Raw genomic sequence first — 15,175 nt, 5'->3', positions numbered from 1 at the left:
TCTATATCTAAATATGAACATAATAACAGATAGCACCGATGAAACGGTGCCCTCGTATCCAGACGGACTTGTCGTGTAAAGATCGGCCTTTTGGCGGCGCACGGCCGCTTGTAAACAGAGTGACGCCAGAGTGTTGCAGTGGTGGGGAAGACATACGTCAGAGCCATAATGGCGGAGGCTGGCTGAGAAGGAGAATTACTCAGTGAAGCGGCGCTGAAACCAACTTCATCGCCAGTCGACGAGGTGATCGGTGGCCCCCACAAAATGGCCTGCAATTTCAACGAGGACCGAAAATTCGAAAAGGACAGCATAAGACCCGGTGGCTCAGCCTTGGACGGCGGCGACAGCCAGAAACAATTGCCAGCCTGTACCACGACTACATCCAAGCAAAATGGCGATCAAGCTGGATGCGAAGACGAGCAAATGTCTGAGCAAGATGCTTCTGAGCGGCGAAGGAGCGGGCTGTCGGATCTGAAACACTGTGGCAGTTCTCCCTCGACGCTGCAGAGGTCTGCCGAGGAGTTGCCACGGAGGAATTTTCAAATTCCTCGGAAGATTAAGGAGCGGAAAGGTTGTGTCTCCTTTACTGGCATTCCTGAAACTGAAAGGGACTGCTTCTGTTTCATAGCCTGTCCATCCTGCATGCCTGCTAATCCGCGTTACCTAGTAACTTAGCTTCCCGCTGTCTTTAGCTAGAGAAGCTAACACCCGAAGTCACAGGATCTATGCGTGTATTTGCAAGGGCGGTATATTTTGCGCCTGTGCGGTTATTTGCGCTTTCATGTGCGTGTTATTTATCCAGCCACATTATGCACGGCGTCGCAGGTAGCTAGCTAGCTAGGTTGGTTAGCGTTAGCCAGCTAACTTGCTAATACTCAAATAAGCCTGTAAGTCGAGAAGCACATGAGGATCGGTGCCGTAGACCAAACACGTACGTGTTTTCGGTTAAATGCAGCAGCCGTTCCCTGAGAAACCCATCTTGCAGAGCCGTCCAGTTTTGTCCCTTACTGTGAGCCTGACACTGCACTTGCGAATGCCAGCTAGCCACAACGGGTAGCTAACAAGGTTTACCCCCACAGTGCTGCCACCATATGACATGTTTTTGCCACTCCACATCCACCACTGGCACTGGTCGTGTAATGTGACTCAGTTCACCATAACATCGCTCATGTGAGCTCTCTTTGTGGGCTAGGAAGTTTAAAGAACACTTTAGACCATCGTGTTAAAGCCCTCATGGACCCCATCTTGATGTCAAGTCACCCCTTAATCCATGCAGCCCCATATATGATGGGTTTTGGATGTCTCAGCGTTATTCTTAGTGCAGGTACACTGTCGTTAGCTCGGAATTGGACCGGTTAGCACTCCAGCAGTTGCACGTTGTGATGTGTGACATATTTGTGAGCGCTGGGAAGGAATGAGCCTTCTGAAGGTTGTGCATTTCTGTGCATGTGCACATTACCTTTAGTGTTCTTTCAAGCAGTTGTTGGTATCACTCTTGTTTAGTCTTGTGGAGACATGCAGAGGGTGCAGAGTAGTAGTGTTTTGGGCAGCAGTGATTTTTTTTTTAACTTGGTCTGCTAGCTGCATATAAGCCTGACAAGCTTGTTCACTGCTTATTGACCTGGCCCAGACCAGGGCTGTCACCATAGTAACAGGGACAGAGTTGTTGAGAATAAATGACTTCTCTCTAGTGCCCTTGTTCTCAGTCTGAAGATCTCTTAAAAGTGTTCAGAATAGTGCTACACATGCTTGCGTCTTTTTTCACTGCTTTTGGTTGCCTGATAAACTACTTGTCAGGTGCTTTGTCTGTTTTCTCTGAACTCACTTGCTGATTTATTATAAACACAGTTAAGATACCAGTTAAAGTACAGACAATATCTATGCACAGGTATTTTTAAGATGGCATTTTGTTTGTTTATGTTGAGCTTGAGGTCTCCAGCGCTCTTGTACTGGCCGTGCTGTAGGTCTCGGGTAGAGCTGGGGTGTGTGGGTGCACACTCTTCCCCTAACTCTCCTTCTCTCTGCCGGTCCAGCAGGACTGCTCCAGCAGTTGGCCCCGGACTCGCGGGAGTTTGAGGAACTTGTTAAGCTCCTCTCTTCCTTCTACCTGGACACCTCCTCTCGAGGAGCTTTCACCTACACCAAAGCATGTCTCGTTCACAGTGAGCTCTTGGAGAAAGAGGTAAGCTCCTGTGGCTGAGGACACCTCGCCTGCTGATATGGTGTGTTCAGAGCCAGTTTCCTGGACGTAGGGTAAACTCATTCTCCGAACGATTTACATCGTTCTGCACGAAACCCACAGTCCACAAGGGCCAAACTGGCAGATTTGCTGCTTCTTGCCTGTTTATTCAGCATATCGAGTGGACCTGTCATTTACTGTAATTGATGTTAGCTGCTAAAAAAAGGCTGTCCTGTGATTTCTGTTTGGTGTTTTTATGATGAAGCCTACATTATAAGATTAGGTAAAGGGTTTATGGATCGCGTTAAAATGCAATATGAATTCACGAAGTCAGTCATATGTGGCTTGAAAGTGACAGTTTGGCCCGCGCTTGTACTAGTCTACATCGTTACCTTCCGCCTCAAAGCCGCTTCCATATTTGAACGCGCTGCTGATTTGCTGCTATTGATGAGCCCGTCCTTCTGTTCTCGGTAGTTCATTGGGAAGAAAAGGGAACTCAAGCAGGCTGGCCGGACAGATACCGAGCTCACGGATTCCTATGCCTTTCTGCTGCCTGATGCAAACAAGGTGAGTCTGGGAGCCGCACGCGTTTGTCTGCAGATCCTTTGTTTCCTTAGCCAGGCTGCGTGTTCTCTTTCACTTATTGTTCTTTACTTCACCTTTTGTTTGTATATCTGTCTTGACTGCTTAAGGGAAAACGTTTGGCTCCGTGTTGATTTATTTCAGCTTTATTCGGGTTTATCTGCAAGTAAACGGTTCATTTTAGCAAAGAATGCGGTGCGCATAAAGTTATTGCACAGTGCAAACAAGACAGACAGACTTCATGTTGTATAAACTGCAGTGAACAATAAAAAAATAAATAAATTGACATAAACAGGGAATAGTAAGTCTTCAGACACCAACCCACATTTGGCGCATTGGGCTTTGGATGCTGTGCCCCGAGATGTGCAGAGATGTAGTGTAACACTTGTGCTTTTTTTTTTAGACTCACTGGATCTGTGAAAAGGGACTGTCAGTGGGACATGCGCGGCTTAGCAATTTGGGAAATCCTGTTAAAGGTAAACTAAGCTGCCTGTTTGAATCCACTCCCTCAGAACCAGAGATGGTTCTGTTTATGTACTCCGGACTGGTGTTCGTAAACTTTAGATATTTGCTTGATGATCTGGATTATCGTGTAGTCTGTGGTGTGTTAGGGACTGGACTTTGCAAAGCAGACCAGGCTGTTGTGAACGGGCTGTCTGTAAATCATTCACGATTCCGTCTTGCCTCACTTTGCCTGGCTTCACTAAAGTGTGTATAACTGAGCACTCAGTGCTTTGCTGTTTCTTACTTTTTTTTGCTGTTATGAATATTATCTCCTCTGATGAAATGAAAAACTTGCAGTAAGTGCTTTAATATTCAGTTGAGTTAAAAAAAAAAAAAAAAAAACCCTGCAGAGGACTCTGGGGCTTGCACGAATGTTCACGGTGTACCCTTTAGTGAGCCTCTCCATGTTTTACAGGGGTTTACCTTTCCAAATACTCGGATTTGTTGCAAATTAATCCATTTGAAGTGGGAGCATCTGGGGATGTTATTATATTTAAAGTCATGAAGGTAATGTTTCATTTCTCTTTAATACCATTAGTGGTGTGTGGTTGTTATGTAAAGGAATAAAAAAGATTATGTATATGACTTCTGTTTCTCTTTCTTGCATTATTTATTTTTCTATTGTGATTATTGTTTCTGAATAATATATGGACTTTGTGTTTCTTCTGCAGGGTAGATTAAAGAGCATATTTGAAAATATGCCCAAGAGTAACCTGGAGCCTTCACCGAAGTTTGACTGCCACATACACAAAAATGCCAGCAAAGTAACATCATTACTGTCATATAGGGCCTTTGAGCTCACTCAGGTATGTGCCTCTGTCATTACCGTAACTCTGTCACTTTACAGCTGTTGGCATTGTTTTGTCTCATTGGAAGTGCACTGCCTGTTTCCTTGGTATGTCTGGGAGACTCTTCTTATCTGTTTTTTTACTGGCTAGTTCTGTTTCAGTGTCATCGCTGGTCTGACGTCACTAACGGCTTGTTTGTCTCACGTGCAGCAATACTTCTACGAGTTTGCATTCGAGGAGCCGAAGTCCCGCCCCAGGCACGTCTGTCCGTACGCTGTGGTATCGTTTCAGTACAAGGGCAAGGAGTCAGCAGCGGCCGCCCACAGGTACGGGACCTTGCGGGGCGGCAGAAGCCCCGACTGGCGGCGGGGCGGCACGCGCCGTCGCGCCAGCTCCGATCAGCTGTCCTCTTTAGAAGTGGTAGAATTGTGTGCCATTTAATTTTGTGGAGAGCCTGAAAGCACATGCTCGAGGAATGGATTGGTTCAGCTCTGCCAGCGCACAGCAGAGTGGCGATTCGCTGAGACAAGCCTCTTTTTTGCGTCTTGTTTTTCGGTTAATTACTTTGCAAGGTAGATGGGAAATGTAATGGCAGTTTTCATTCGACATGCCGGTGCTAAGTCTCGAACCACCGTACACTTTCCTGCTGCTAAATGCTGAGTCTCAGCTGGCAAAACCAGTGCTGATTTGACCACATAACCTTACTGGTTTGAAACCACAGAATCTGTGGTGCAAGCAGCCAAAGGGTTTGGTCCTCCTGGCACTTCTAAAGCTAAGCTGCCATTTTCTGAAAATTTGTCTGCGGACAAACGTAAGTTGCTGTCTAATAACCGTGCGCCCTCGTAACATAAAACTAAACATTTCGGTCGTGTTCCACATTGTCATCGTCTGTGGCGATCCCTGCATACACTCCGAGCACATCCTGTCATTGGATAACGCTCTCGGAGCAAGAACTAAAATCTCCAAACAAACATGGTCCGTGATGTTGTAACGGCGTCTGTGGACTGCGTTTGCCCGGGCCATGGCATGTCAGGCGTGTGATCGTTTAGCTCACAGCCCTGTGGAAACATGGCCTGCAATTGTTAGGTTCGCTAGGTCCTGGTGGCGCTCCATTGCTGGAGAAGTGCTACAAGGGAGGCTTATCCAGTCACGATGGAGGGATTTTAGTAGTCGATGCTCTGCTGTTCACTGCTGAAAAGCGAGTCTGGGTCTGTAGTCACTGACTTTGGAGAATAATAACCTTCATTTACTACAGGTCGTGTAGTACTATAGATGTTAGATAAAAGTGGGCATTTCAGTCCGCAGTCATTCATATCAAAACTGATATTCATGTCGTCCTTGTAAGTCACATTTTTGTTTTCTTGCTTTTCAGGTTAAGCAGTACTTTGTATGAAGGACACAGAGGTAAGTGTTCCACATCGAGTGCTTCTGAGGCAGAGTATGAACGGTGCTGAGCTCTCCCTCAGGCATCCTCTTGCCTTACCCGCGGCTCGGCTAGCGTGGGACTTGCTGACGGGTGCCTCTGTTTTGGCAGTGCGGCGCAGGTACACGGTGTGGAGCGGTCCGCTGGTCAACCGGGGGGAAGAACTCTATCAAGTGTGCATCCGCTCTCCCAGCCTCCCCTTTCTACCCCTGAAACTGTAAGCGAGCCCGTCGACCCTCGCCTCGCGACGCTGCCGCGGTTTTAATGCCGCAGCCATTTAACGAACCCCCCACCCCCACCGAAACCTGCTGAATTTTCCCTTTCCTCGCCCTTTAAGCCCCGACAGGATCGACATCAGTGCAGCGATGCATCTCGACCAGGTGAAGAGGAAGATCCCATCCACGCTGCTCTCGTGGGAGACGTACAGCGGGACGCAGGAGGGTGAGCGCGGGCGCGGGGAAGGCGAATGCGTCTGCAGCAGAAGACGGTTAGCGGCGTGCCGCCGTTGCCGCGGTCCCTCAGAACCCTTGTTTGTTTGTTTGCTGCAGTGCACAAGTGTGGGATCTACGGCAGCCTGTTTGAGGTGATGGGCAAGACCAAGCAGGGCAACTGCCTGTCCGGACTGCTGCACCGACTGGAGAGGGAGAAAATGGTGAGTTTCTTTCAACGTTGTCGCGTTCCTCTTTGGCCCTGTTAACGCCTCGTATGAGTCTGAATGTCAGCGTTTCCGTAACGAGGACGCCCGGAATCCCTGCCTTTTCGTGGTGTGGATTGCGATCTCCGCTCTGATGTCTGATGTGCGTGTGTGTGGAGGTGCAGGGAGCCAAACTAGACTGGCGACGCAGCAGATGTAGGGTGTCCCGTAATGACTCTGCGGCGCGACCAAGGAGGGGGTCTTCTTCAGTACTTTGACAACACAGATGTGTTTGCAATGGTGGTTACACAGTTCCCCCTGTAGGTGAGGCATTTGTGCTCTTTGCAGTAATGTGGTTAGGTACGTTCGCCCCTAACGTGAGCACAGATTGTGTTTACGCCTGGAGTCCAGTGACTGAATAAGCCAGACCACCTTCTGAGGTAGTCTGGTTCACACAGTCACGTGTGTGTGTGTGCGTGCACACATGTACACCTTGCATTAGGATGCGTTTTCCCTAATCTTGATAAACTAACCAGATACAGATCCTTCAATGTATAAAGCACTGTTCCTGTTTTAATGTTTGTAAAGGGTGTATTATATTTAATGAGTGATTCTGTGTTAATGTTTGTAAAGGGTTTATAATGTTTAATGAGTGTTCCTGCTGTTGAAGCAGGTGCTTGGAGAGAACGTGAATGGAGAGGAATGTTCTTCCCCCCCATGCAGTAGCTCCTCTGCTATCAGGATCTTTGTCGGTTATCTGTTAAGATTCCCAGAGCGTGTGTAAAGCTTTGATCCGATCCCCTCCGGTCTGTTTTTGTCCAGGTTCTCGTGAAGCCGCTGGTGGACAGAGGTTTCCTGTTCCTCCTGTCGCCCGCTCACATGCACGGTTCTAACGGTAAACTCTGCCGCCACGTTCATAAGCACGGACGGCGCGCTCACGCCATCCCTCAGCCGTTTGACTGACGGTAGAACGTCTTTCTCTGTGTCGTTTGCTCAACTGCAGAGCGGCGAGGAAGAAATGACAGAGGCTTGCAGGCACTTTTTGTTTTTCAAGAGCCAAGGATCACGAGATGCTTCAGTAAGTGTGTGTGTGTGTTTGTATCTTTTTTTTCTCATGGCTGTGTTTCAAAGTGCGTTTTCTTTGCACGAGTGTTGACTTTTTTCCTTTGTTCCCCCCCCCCCCCCCCCCGTTTTGGTCTAGTGTCGAAGCACGCAGGCCCGCAAGAGGACAATCTGGTCTCATTAGAGCCAAAAGACCCGGTCACAGACCACCTCGACACCTACGTCCCTGCCTTGCATCACGCCTTCGTCAAACTGCGCTCCAACCCACCCAAGGACCTGGCCGCCGGAGTGAAGAGCCAGGTGCAGGACTACCTGGGCCTCCGCCAGCAGGGCGTGGGCCGGCCCTTCGCCGCACCCGAGTACCGGCACAACCTGGACGAGCGGCCCAGCCTGCACCCGCCCCCCCGGGCCAAAGGCGTGGACTCGGCGCTGAGCACCTACCTCTACGGTCCCGCCGGCTTCCAGCTGCCGGTGGCGCGCCTGCGGCAGGGCACCGGCGAGAGCTGCTGGGGCACGTCGTCCCCGCCCGCCGGGGGGGAGGAGTACAGCCCCGTGTCGGACTGGGGCGGCCCCGACGGGCCGGCCGGCAGCGGCGCCAGGCCAGGGCTGGCGCAGTCCAACGGGGGCGGGCAGGGCGCCCGACTCGGCCAGGCCGAGTACGACAAGGACAAGATGGAGAAGCTGCTGAAACTGATCCAGCTGCACAAGCGGGCGCTGGGCAAGGAGGACGGCAGCGGGCAGGAGCGCGCAGACACCTGGGACCCCGCCGGGCTGAAGAGGAGGAGCGAGGGAGACGCACTGCCCGGCGTCAGCAAGTACCTGAAGACTGGCGCGCCAAGCAACGGCGAGCCAGGGAGGGGTGAGTGGCAGCGTTCCCGTCGGCGGTGGGCGGGAGAGAGGTGGGAAACGAGGGAATGTCAGCGAATTGCAGTTGATGCGTTAAGTCCGAGCGGAGGTTGTACGTCGGTGCGCCTGCTTCACAGCTTCTGAATGTGGGATCTCGCAGCAGCTGGGTAAACTAGGTAGCGAAGCAGCAAGCGCGTAGGCGCGCGGCCGGTCCAGGGCCGTCAGGAGGCCTCGGTTGCAGGGGTGGCGCGTTCCTTAATGTTTTGTTCCCTGTCCGCCTGCGGCTCACCCCTGCGCTCTCCCATCCTCGCCCACAGTGCCGCAGGGCGACAAGCCGCTGTCTCTCTCGGCCGTGATGGACAGCATGGGGCTGTGCGACACGGACCTGCGCGAGCGCGTGGCCCACGGCGCGAGCGTGCAGGACACGCAGGCACTGCTGAAGCTCTTCTTCAGCGCCATCAAGAAGATCGCCCAGAGCCCTGGCCCGGCCGCCGCCACGTCAGCGCTGGCCCCTCAGCCGCAGGACGGCCCGGGGCCCGAGCCGGCCCGCGAGCCAGGAGAACACGCCGCCCGCAGCGACCTGCGCTCCCGGCACGCGGAGGAGGAGCAGACCGTGCAGGAGTATCTGGAGGTTTGGGTTTCCATTTCCGTTGCATAGCAGATATGAGGCTAAGCTTTCTGGCGCCAATGCTAACGCCCGTGCTTTGCTGTACCGCGCAGGACCAGATGGCGTGCAGCATCAGCAGCATGGACCTGTGCAGCCCGTCGTCCAACGTGGAGCAGCAGGCTGTCCGGCCCGTGGAACACGCCGGTCACACCCCCTCGCAGCAGAGAGCAGTGTCCACGGGTAGGCCTCCCTCATCCTCGTCCTCCTCGCCATGCGCTGCATGGCTCAGCCGTCCTGAGTGCTGTGCGTCGGGAGTTAAGTAAGGTCAGTGACACTCGATTCCCACGCTCAGTTAATCCGATTTTCTGTTTTCGGTTCACAGGCCCGGACGCTGCGGGCGATGCGGGGACGTCCGGGTCGGACAGACCGACCCCGGTGGCAGGGAGAGCCGTCGAATCCATCCTGGACCAGGAGTTCCAGCACCTTTGCATGGACATCCGCGAACTGATGGACACCCAGAAAATCTACTATGTTTCCCAACCTCCTTCGCCTCGGCAGGAGGGGGAGCCGAACAGGCTGAGCTCTGCCTTCTCTGCCTACGTGTCGAAGTACATCCAGCCGGTGCCCGTGCAAGGTTACATCAGCACGCTTTGTGAATGGATGAGTCGGATGAGCGGCTCCTCCTCCGTTCCCCCTCGGCCCGCCCCTAGCAGCCCTGCCCCCGCCCCTCAGCCTGTCCCCGCCCCCGCGGTGGTCCCTCCTGTGCAGCCTGCTCCCGCTCCTCCGGTGTCTCCTTCTACGGTTACGACGCCTCCTCATGCTGCGGTGGCACCCACTCCCCTCCACGCCAGACAGCCAGCCCCAAAGCCTAAACCGCAGGAGGCCGTACCCAAAGTGGCGCCACCCGCGCCCCAGAGCCCCTGCCCTGCCCCTACACCTGCCCCTCCATCTGCCCCCACACACACACCCACACCTGCCCCCAAGAAACAATCCTCTCCCACCTGCAAGCGTCGCCTGGGCACCATCAAGGAGGCGCACCTGGTCCCAGTGGGGAAAAAGACTGACGGGCCGAAGGTCCCGGGTGTTGTGGACAGCCCTAAAGGCCTGCCCCCGGCAGGAAGCACCGGTCTCCCGCCCATAGCAGAGTTGCCCCCTGACCCGGCCCAGGCGGGCGGCGCCGGCCCCGTCGGAAACAACGTGATTGGCCAGCTAAAGCCGGACGTGTTGTGCACGCTGGTGGAGATCATGCAGATGAACGCGGTCAAGTTTTACATTCAGCGGGGGGATGAGGAGGAGAGCAGGCTATGCACTGAGATTAAGGTAGGCATCCGGGGGGGGGGGGGAGAGGAGGCGTTTGCACCTCCTGGAGGGCTCCGGCCGGCCTGTGACGTTCACCGTGGGCTGCTGGTGGCCGCTCCCTCACCTGTTTTGCCTTCCTTCCTCTGAATCCTTCACAGGGGTACTTGGAAAGCCTCGGCAACATCGAGTGCGACCCTCAGACGTACCTGGAAAACAACTGTCAACAGAAGTTTATGGTCATCATTCAGAATGAAGACATTGCTTCTCACGTTCACAAGGTATTGTTGCAGTGTGGCCAATGTGAGACCGGAATCTCTTTGGATATTTATTAGTGTTTTTTTTTTTGTTTGTTTATTCTTCGGACAAATAAGGTAAACTTGCTCTACGTGAAATGGTTAGGGAATGCTGGCAGGGACCTCCGCCTGAACTGAAAATCATGGATCTAAACCTTCCCAAATGCCTTTCAGATTCCAGCATTGGTCTCCCTAAAGAAGTTATCTACAGTGTACTTCGCCGGCGTGGACAGTCTAGACGACGTTAAAAATCGCACTTACAATGAGCTTTTTGTGTCCGGAGGCCTCATCGTTTCAGACGAGCTCATCCTCAAGCCGGACTTCATCACACTAGGTGAGCACCAGTCTGACCCGTTGGTGGAATCCCTCTCACTTGGTGGGACATCATGCTCTGGTCGTAAAGGTTCCTGCATCCTCCATCGTTAGCTGAAGGCAGTTACCTTTGCACAGTTGGTAACTGCTTAGTCCCGGTCTCCTGAGCTGTCTTCAGAACAGTGTTTATTCAGTCTGATGCTCTCTGATGCCTGTTTTCTTATTTTTGATGAGTACATCTTTCATGTAAAGAAATCAGAGCTCAGTTTATAGACACATCAGCGCAATCATTTGTTTGTTTTATTGGTGGCGTTTTCAGCCAATTCACAAATGTTATGGAAATGTAGTGTAACATGTTTGAGGCAGCCATCTGGAAGTACCCAGCCTCCAGACAAGAAGTTAATGGACATTCAACAGGAAATATCTAAGGGAAGCCAGATTAGGACCTTTAACGGCAGCCCACCAGTCACAGCAGATAAACAGAACAATAGGCCACCTGTCAAACCGTGATAGTCATGCCTACAACTACTAAGGCAGCAGCAGTCGTGATGTCGACCCTTCAGGACAAAACACCGCTCAGTAAACCGCCAGGAGCGCCCATGTGGTCGTACCCATCGCTTCCTCGGTGGTCTGTTTCTCCTGCCGTGTGGCTTGCTTGTTTATTTATTTCTTTTTTTTGCGCTGTGTGTTCTTGTGCAGGGAAGCTGCAGGCCTTCCTCCAATTCCTGGAGGGCCAGAGCACGGCGTGGAAGTGGAAGGTGCACTGCAAGACCCAGAAGAAGCTGAAGGAGCTCAGCAGGTCAGTGCCCGTCAGGCCACTCGGCCACAGCCTGCCAGGACTCGCGTCAGCACAGCAGAGTAAAGGCAAAGGGATTAAAACTAGTTACAGTTAGCAGTTACAGTTCATTCACCTGTGAACCGAGAGGCTTTTATGTTGCTTCTCTCTGCAAGTCCTGCAGGTTCTTTCTTCAAATAGTGTGTAACTGCGGAACTTGCTGAGAATAATAGTACTTATTATTCTTATTATAGACACCTTTGCCTTTCTTAGAATTTCTCGTTATCACCACAAAGGCTTCTGCCAGGAGTGACTGAATTCCTATCTCTCTCTCCCTCCCTCTCTCCCCCCCCCACCGTCTAGGTTAAACAGTGAAGCTCTGGACCTGCTGAACCTGCTGACAGCCTACCAGAAGAAGCACCTGGTGGAGTTCCTGCCGTACCACGAGTGCGATGCCCCGGTGCGCCAGGCGCCGGACCTGGACTGCCTGGTGAAGCTCCAGGCCCAGCACACGCAGCTGCGCCACGTCATCTTCCTCACGGGTATCACACGCATGAAGGGGCGGAGATTCACGTTTCTTTAGCGATGCCTTGTGCCTGTTTTATTAGCTACTCCCATAACGGGACTTGGAGTTGAACGTCCGTTAAGTTGCGCGCGGTTTATCGCAGACGTTATTTCAGCTCTTGGAATTCTTAGAGGGGTTTGTAGATGTGTCTTTAAATAGCACTGTGCTGTCTGCCGGAACTTTTTAAAATGTATTTAATTAGCGGTTGAGTATCTATTGCACTCATTTGTCTCATATTGATGTCATATGCTTTATTTACAGATAAGTGCTTTGAACCGCCCAAATTCTCTAGTAATGGGGTCATCACTGCTGGCATTAATGACATCATGACGAACTTTGAGAGCCTGGTTAGCAGTACTAAAACCAACATGCCCACTCTGCCCACTCCGCCCACTGCAGGTACTGCCGCTAGCTGGCTAGCGTGTGGCTAAGGAAGCTTCTGCTTTTGCAGGGAGCACATTTTAACGTCTTTGCTCCCTGTCTCTGTGCAGGTTCGACGCGCTCTCCCACACACACACTCGCTGTGGAGCCCGACGTGTGTGTCGAAGAGGAGGACATGTCCTTGGATTCAGACGAGGAGGCGTCGGCAGTGCCCGAGGGCGGGGCGGAGAAAGCCAAGACGCCACTGCCTCCCCCGCCCCGGTGCGAGGAGTTTCGGCCCCCTCTCCCTGACCTGTCGGGCCGGGACCCCCTCTCTTCTTTCCCCGGCCGGAGTCAGAGCTCCTACCCTGTGGACTACAACGCGCTCAAGACCGCAATCTCGCAGTACAAGGCCTCCAGGCAGGGCGGCGCGCCCACGGCCGAGGTGGACGACGGCCTGACCAGCTTCGGGGTCAACCCCCACCAGAGCTACCTGTACCCCAGCACGGCGCAGTGGAGCCCCTACCCCGCCTCCCCCGGCTACCACGTGGCCTCGGCCTACTCCTCGCCAGCCTGCTCGGCCTCGCAGGGCCCGGAATACGCACAGCTGGGCACCCCAACCGTAAACCAGACCGGCACTCCTCCGCTCTCGTTGCCCCCTGCCCTGCCTCAGGCCAACCCCAGCACTCTGATCCCTACGATCCCCTCCACACAGCCCCCCCCGAACCCCGCTACCCTGGCCCCCGCCAACCCCTCTGCGCCTCCCGTGCCGCAGGTTTCTGGCGGTGCAGCGGATGCCCTGCCTGCTCTGGAGGCTCCGCCTTGCCCTCAGCCCTCAGCACAGGCTCCGCCCCTGCCTGGCGACTCCGCTGCTGTAGCCTCAGGCGGCGCCGTGGGTCACGTGGCACCGTCTGGCTCTCAGGATGTGCAGGGTAAAGCCATGGAGTCTGCTCCCCTCGCGTCCCCTTCCTCTTCGTCCTCGTCGTCTCTGCCCGGAACGCTGCCGGGCTTCCCGGACCCCCCCGTGTTCCCCGCTCTCACGCCCATCCCGCCCGTGCCGCCCATGTTCAACTGGGCGGCGGCTCAGCACGGCTACGCGCCCGGGGTGAGCGTGGGGCATTTCAGCACCCTCCCCCCCGCGCAGAGCGAAGCCGCAGGGAAGCCGGCCGCCCCGGGCTCGGCCGACGGACCGTGGGCGGCACCCGGCGAGGGTTCCACCCCCGGCGGTCAGGCGGAGGGGGGCACGGCCGTCGCGGCGCCCGGCCCGGCCCCTTTCCAGGAGGCGGGGTCGGAGAAGAGCGGCACGCCTGGGAATCTGACGCCCAGCAGCCAGGGCAGCAGGACTCCAGTGAACTCATGCGCAGAGAACAAAGGAGGCGGGCTGAGCCAGGCCCAGGCCGGGGGGGCCGCGCCCGGCAGGGGTGGAGCCGGCTGCAGAGCACTCCTCCCCCTCCCCGGAGCCGGGATGGGCCCCGCGTGCCGAGGTGGGCTGCAGGGGCCAGCCCCACGCTGCGGCGGTGGCGGCACATTCGGCCCCAGGGGGCCCATGGACATCATGCGTGGATGTTACAGGGGAAGGGGAGTTCTGCCAGTGCCCATGAGATCTAGACCGGGTCGGGGGCCGATGCGGGGCGGCTCGGTCTGTAACTGGGGCTACCCTCCCGGGAGAGGGGCTGTCCCGGACTACTACTCGGACTACACGTACCCCTGAATGCCAAGGCGAACGGTTAAATATTCACAGACTACTGCCGTAGAGAATGTATATATTTGACATGAAGAGCACATTGATGATGGTGATGGAATCATGCTTTTGTACCAATTAGATCAATAATTTGGACAACAGCCGGCGTGGTGCTGTTGTTCAGACACGCCCTTCCTGAAACCTTGTTCAGACCACTATATTTATATTGCCAAGAAATGTAATTGCCTTTCACTGTTTTTTCGTTACAATTTTCAGAACGGTTTGTGAACAAGGGACAAATGCAGACATATTTTTTTAAAGAGAAAAAGTGAGTCACTCTTCATTTTAGCTGGTTTTTGTTTGTTTTTTATTTACATTCTTGGTTGTACAAATGTTCTATTAAAACAAGGTTGTATCAAACATGGAACTGTGTTTGACTATATTATCTGCAGGAAGTGGCTAGCTGTGTTCTTCATGTATGCATATGTATGATGCGTTTCTAAGTATGGTCTGTTTACAGATTTCTCCCCTACAGAGGACCCCTCTCGGTCTTCATGGACGTGTATTTAATGTCTGGCCTGCAGAGGGCGGTGTTCTGTCTTTGTTTCTGAGATATTGGGAGTCCATGGCACTAAACTTGCACTGCAGAAACTGCAGAATTTTTTTTTAAAATCCTACTTTGTAGGTTTAAAACATGTTCTTTGGTCTGTTTCATAAATCTGTTTTTAAGCAGACATCTTTCATGTCTTCATTTTGCCAAATAAGGGTTTGAAGATTTGCATTGCATTTGAATTGGGTACAGAGAAGAAAACATTCTTTGTCAGCAGAGAGTGCAGGTTACGTTGCACGTGTCAAGCTGATGGGTTCTTCGTGATGCTCGGTGAAGAAAAGCAAACTTTCCCCTGGGGGATTTTGCGTGCTCGGTGCTGCATCGGGATTCTCGGTCTCTCGCTCATGTGAGTGGGCTGAAAAATGAGGATGCAGAGGTGTTGAAACCATTATCTGCTGCCACAGCGCATGTAATTGGATCTGTCCCTACACTAAATGTCTATTATGTAACACGTTTTCCTCTTACAGCAAACTTGAGGAAAATCCAGCATTTTCTTGAGATGTGCTTAAACTTCATTATGCTTTTAAACTTCATAATAGGATTCGCATCAAACCGGTGTTGGAAGTTGGCGGATATGGCCATGTGTCAGTTTGGCCTGTAGAAGTCAGTAAATTCGGAACATCATGGGCTGTGTAATGGCCCCAGCTGTCGTGTA

General features: G+C 53.1%; 1 protein-coding gene across 3 annotated transcripts; it reads left to right on the top strand.

Annotated features, from left to right (window-relative positions):
* The first annotated feature begins 138 nt into the window (after window positions 1-138).
* On the top strand, window positions 139-14,644 carry tasorb (transcription activation suppressor b). Of its 3 annotated transcripts, none has more exons than XM_035522464.2 (23): window positions 139-571; window positions 2,037-2,182; window positions 2,654-2,746; window positions 3,165-3,237; window positions 3,681-3,772; window positions 3,937-4,071; window positions 4,264-4,379; window positions 5,426-5,457; window positions 5,588-5,693; window positions 5,814-5,917; window positions 6,025-6,128; window positions 6,933-7,005; window positions 7,114-7,188; window positions 7,312-8,031; window positions 8,336-8,649; window positions 8,739-8,865; window positions 9,008-9,945; window positions 10,083-10,202; window positions 10,392-10,551; window positions 11,229-11,328; window positions 11,668-11,846; window positions 12,131-12,268; window positions 12,361-14,644. In XM_035522464.2, the coding sequence occupies exons 1-23, from the start codon at window positions 265-267 to the stop codon at window positions 13,938-13,940; spliced, it is 5,832 nt and encodes a 1,943-aa protein (XP_035378357.2). In that variant the 5' UTR covers window positions 139-264; the 3' UTR covers window positions 13,941-14,644. The 3 variants fall into 3 exon arrangements, with proteins under 3 accessions (XP_035378357.2, XP_035378356.2, XP_081563357.1); XM_035522463.2 differs by having other exon boundaries at window positions 2,034-2,182; XM_081707231.1 differs by lacking the exons at window positions 2,037-2,182; window positions 3,681-3,772 and having other exon boundaries at window positions 432-571.
* Window positions 14,645-15,175: the final 531 nt, after the last annotated feature.

The sequence above is a fragment of the Electrophorus electricus genome, chromosome 24 (genome assembly GCF_041902795.1).
Source record: "Electrophorus electricus isolate QZ-2024a chromosome 24, ASM4190279v1, whole genome shotgun sequence".
NCBI classification, from domain to species: domain Eukaryota; kingdom Metazoa; phylum Chordata; class Actinopteri; order Gymnotiformes; family Gymnotidae; genus Electrophorus; species Electrophorus electricus.
Note: the sequence above shows the minus strand (reverse complement) of the source record. Positions and strands in the feature narration are given on the sequence as shown.

What these genes read in the sequence shown, in the direction of transcription:
- tasorb (XM_035522463.2), top strand. Translation starts at nt 265, where the DNA reads ATGGCCTGCAATTTCAACGAGGACCGAAAATTCGAAAAGGACAGCATA. An exon ending in GACTGGAGAGGGAGAAAATG is followed by an intron (nt 6,129 to 6,932) that starts GTGAGTTTCTTT and finishes GTTTTTGTCCAG; the next exon opens with GTTCTCGTGAAGCCGCTGGT. An exon ending in GCCGGACTTCATCACACTAG is followed by an intron (nt 10,552 to 11,228) that starts GTGAGCACCAGT and finishes GTTCTTGTGCAG; the next exon opens with GGAAGCTGCAGGCCTTCCTC.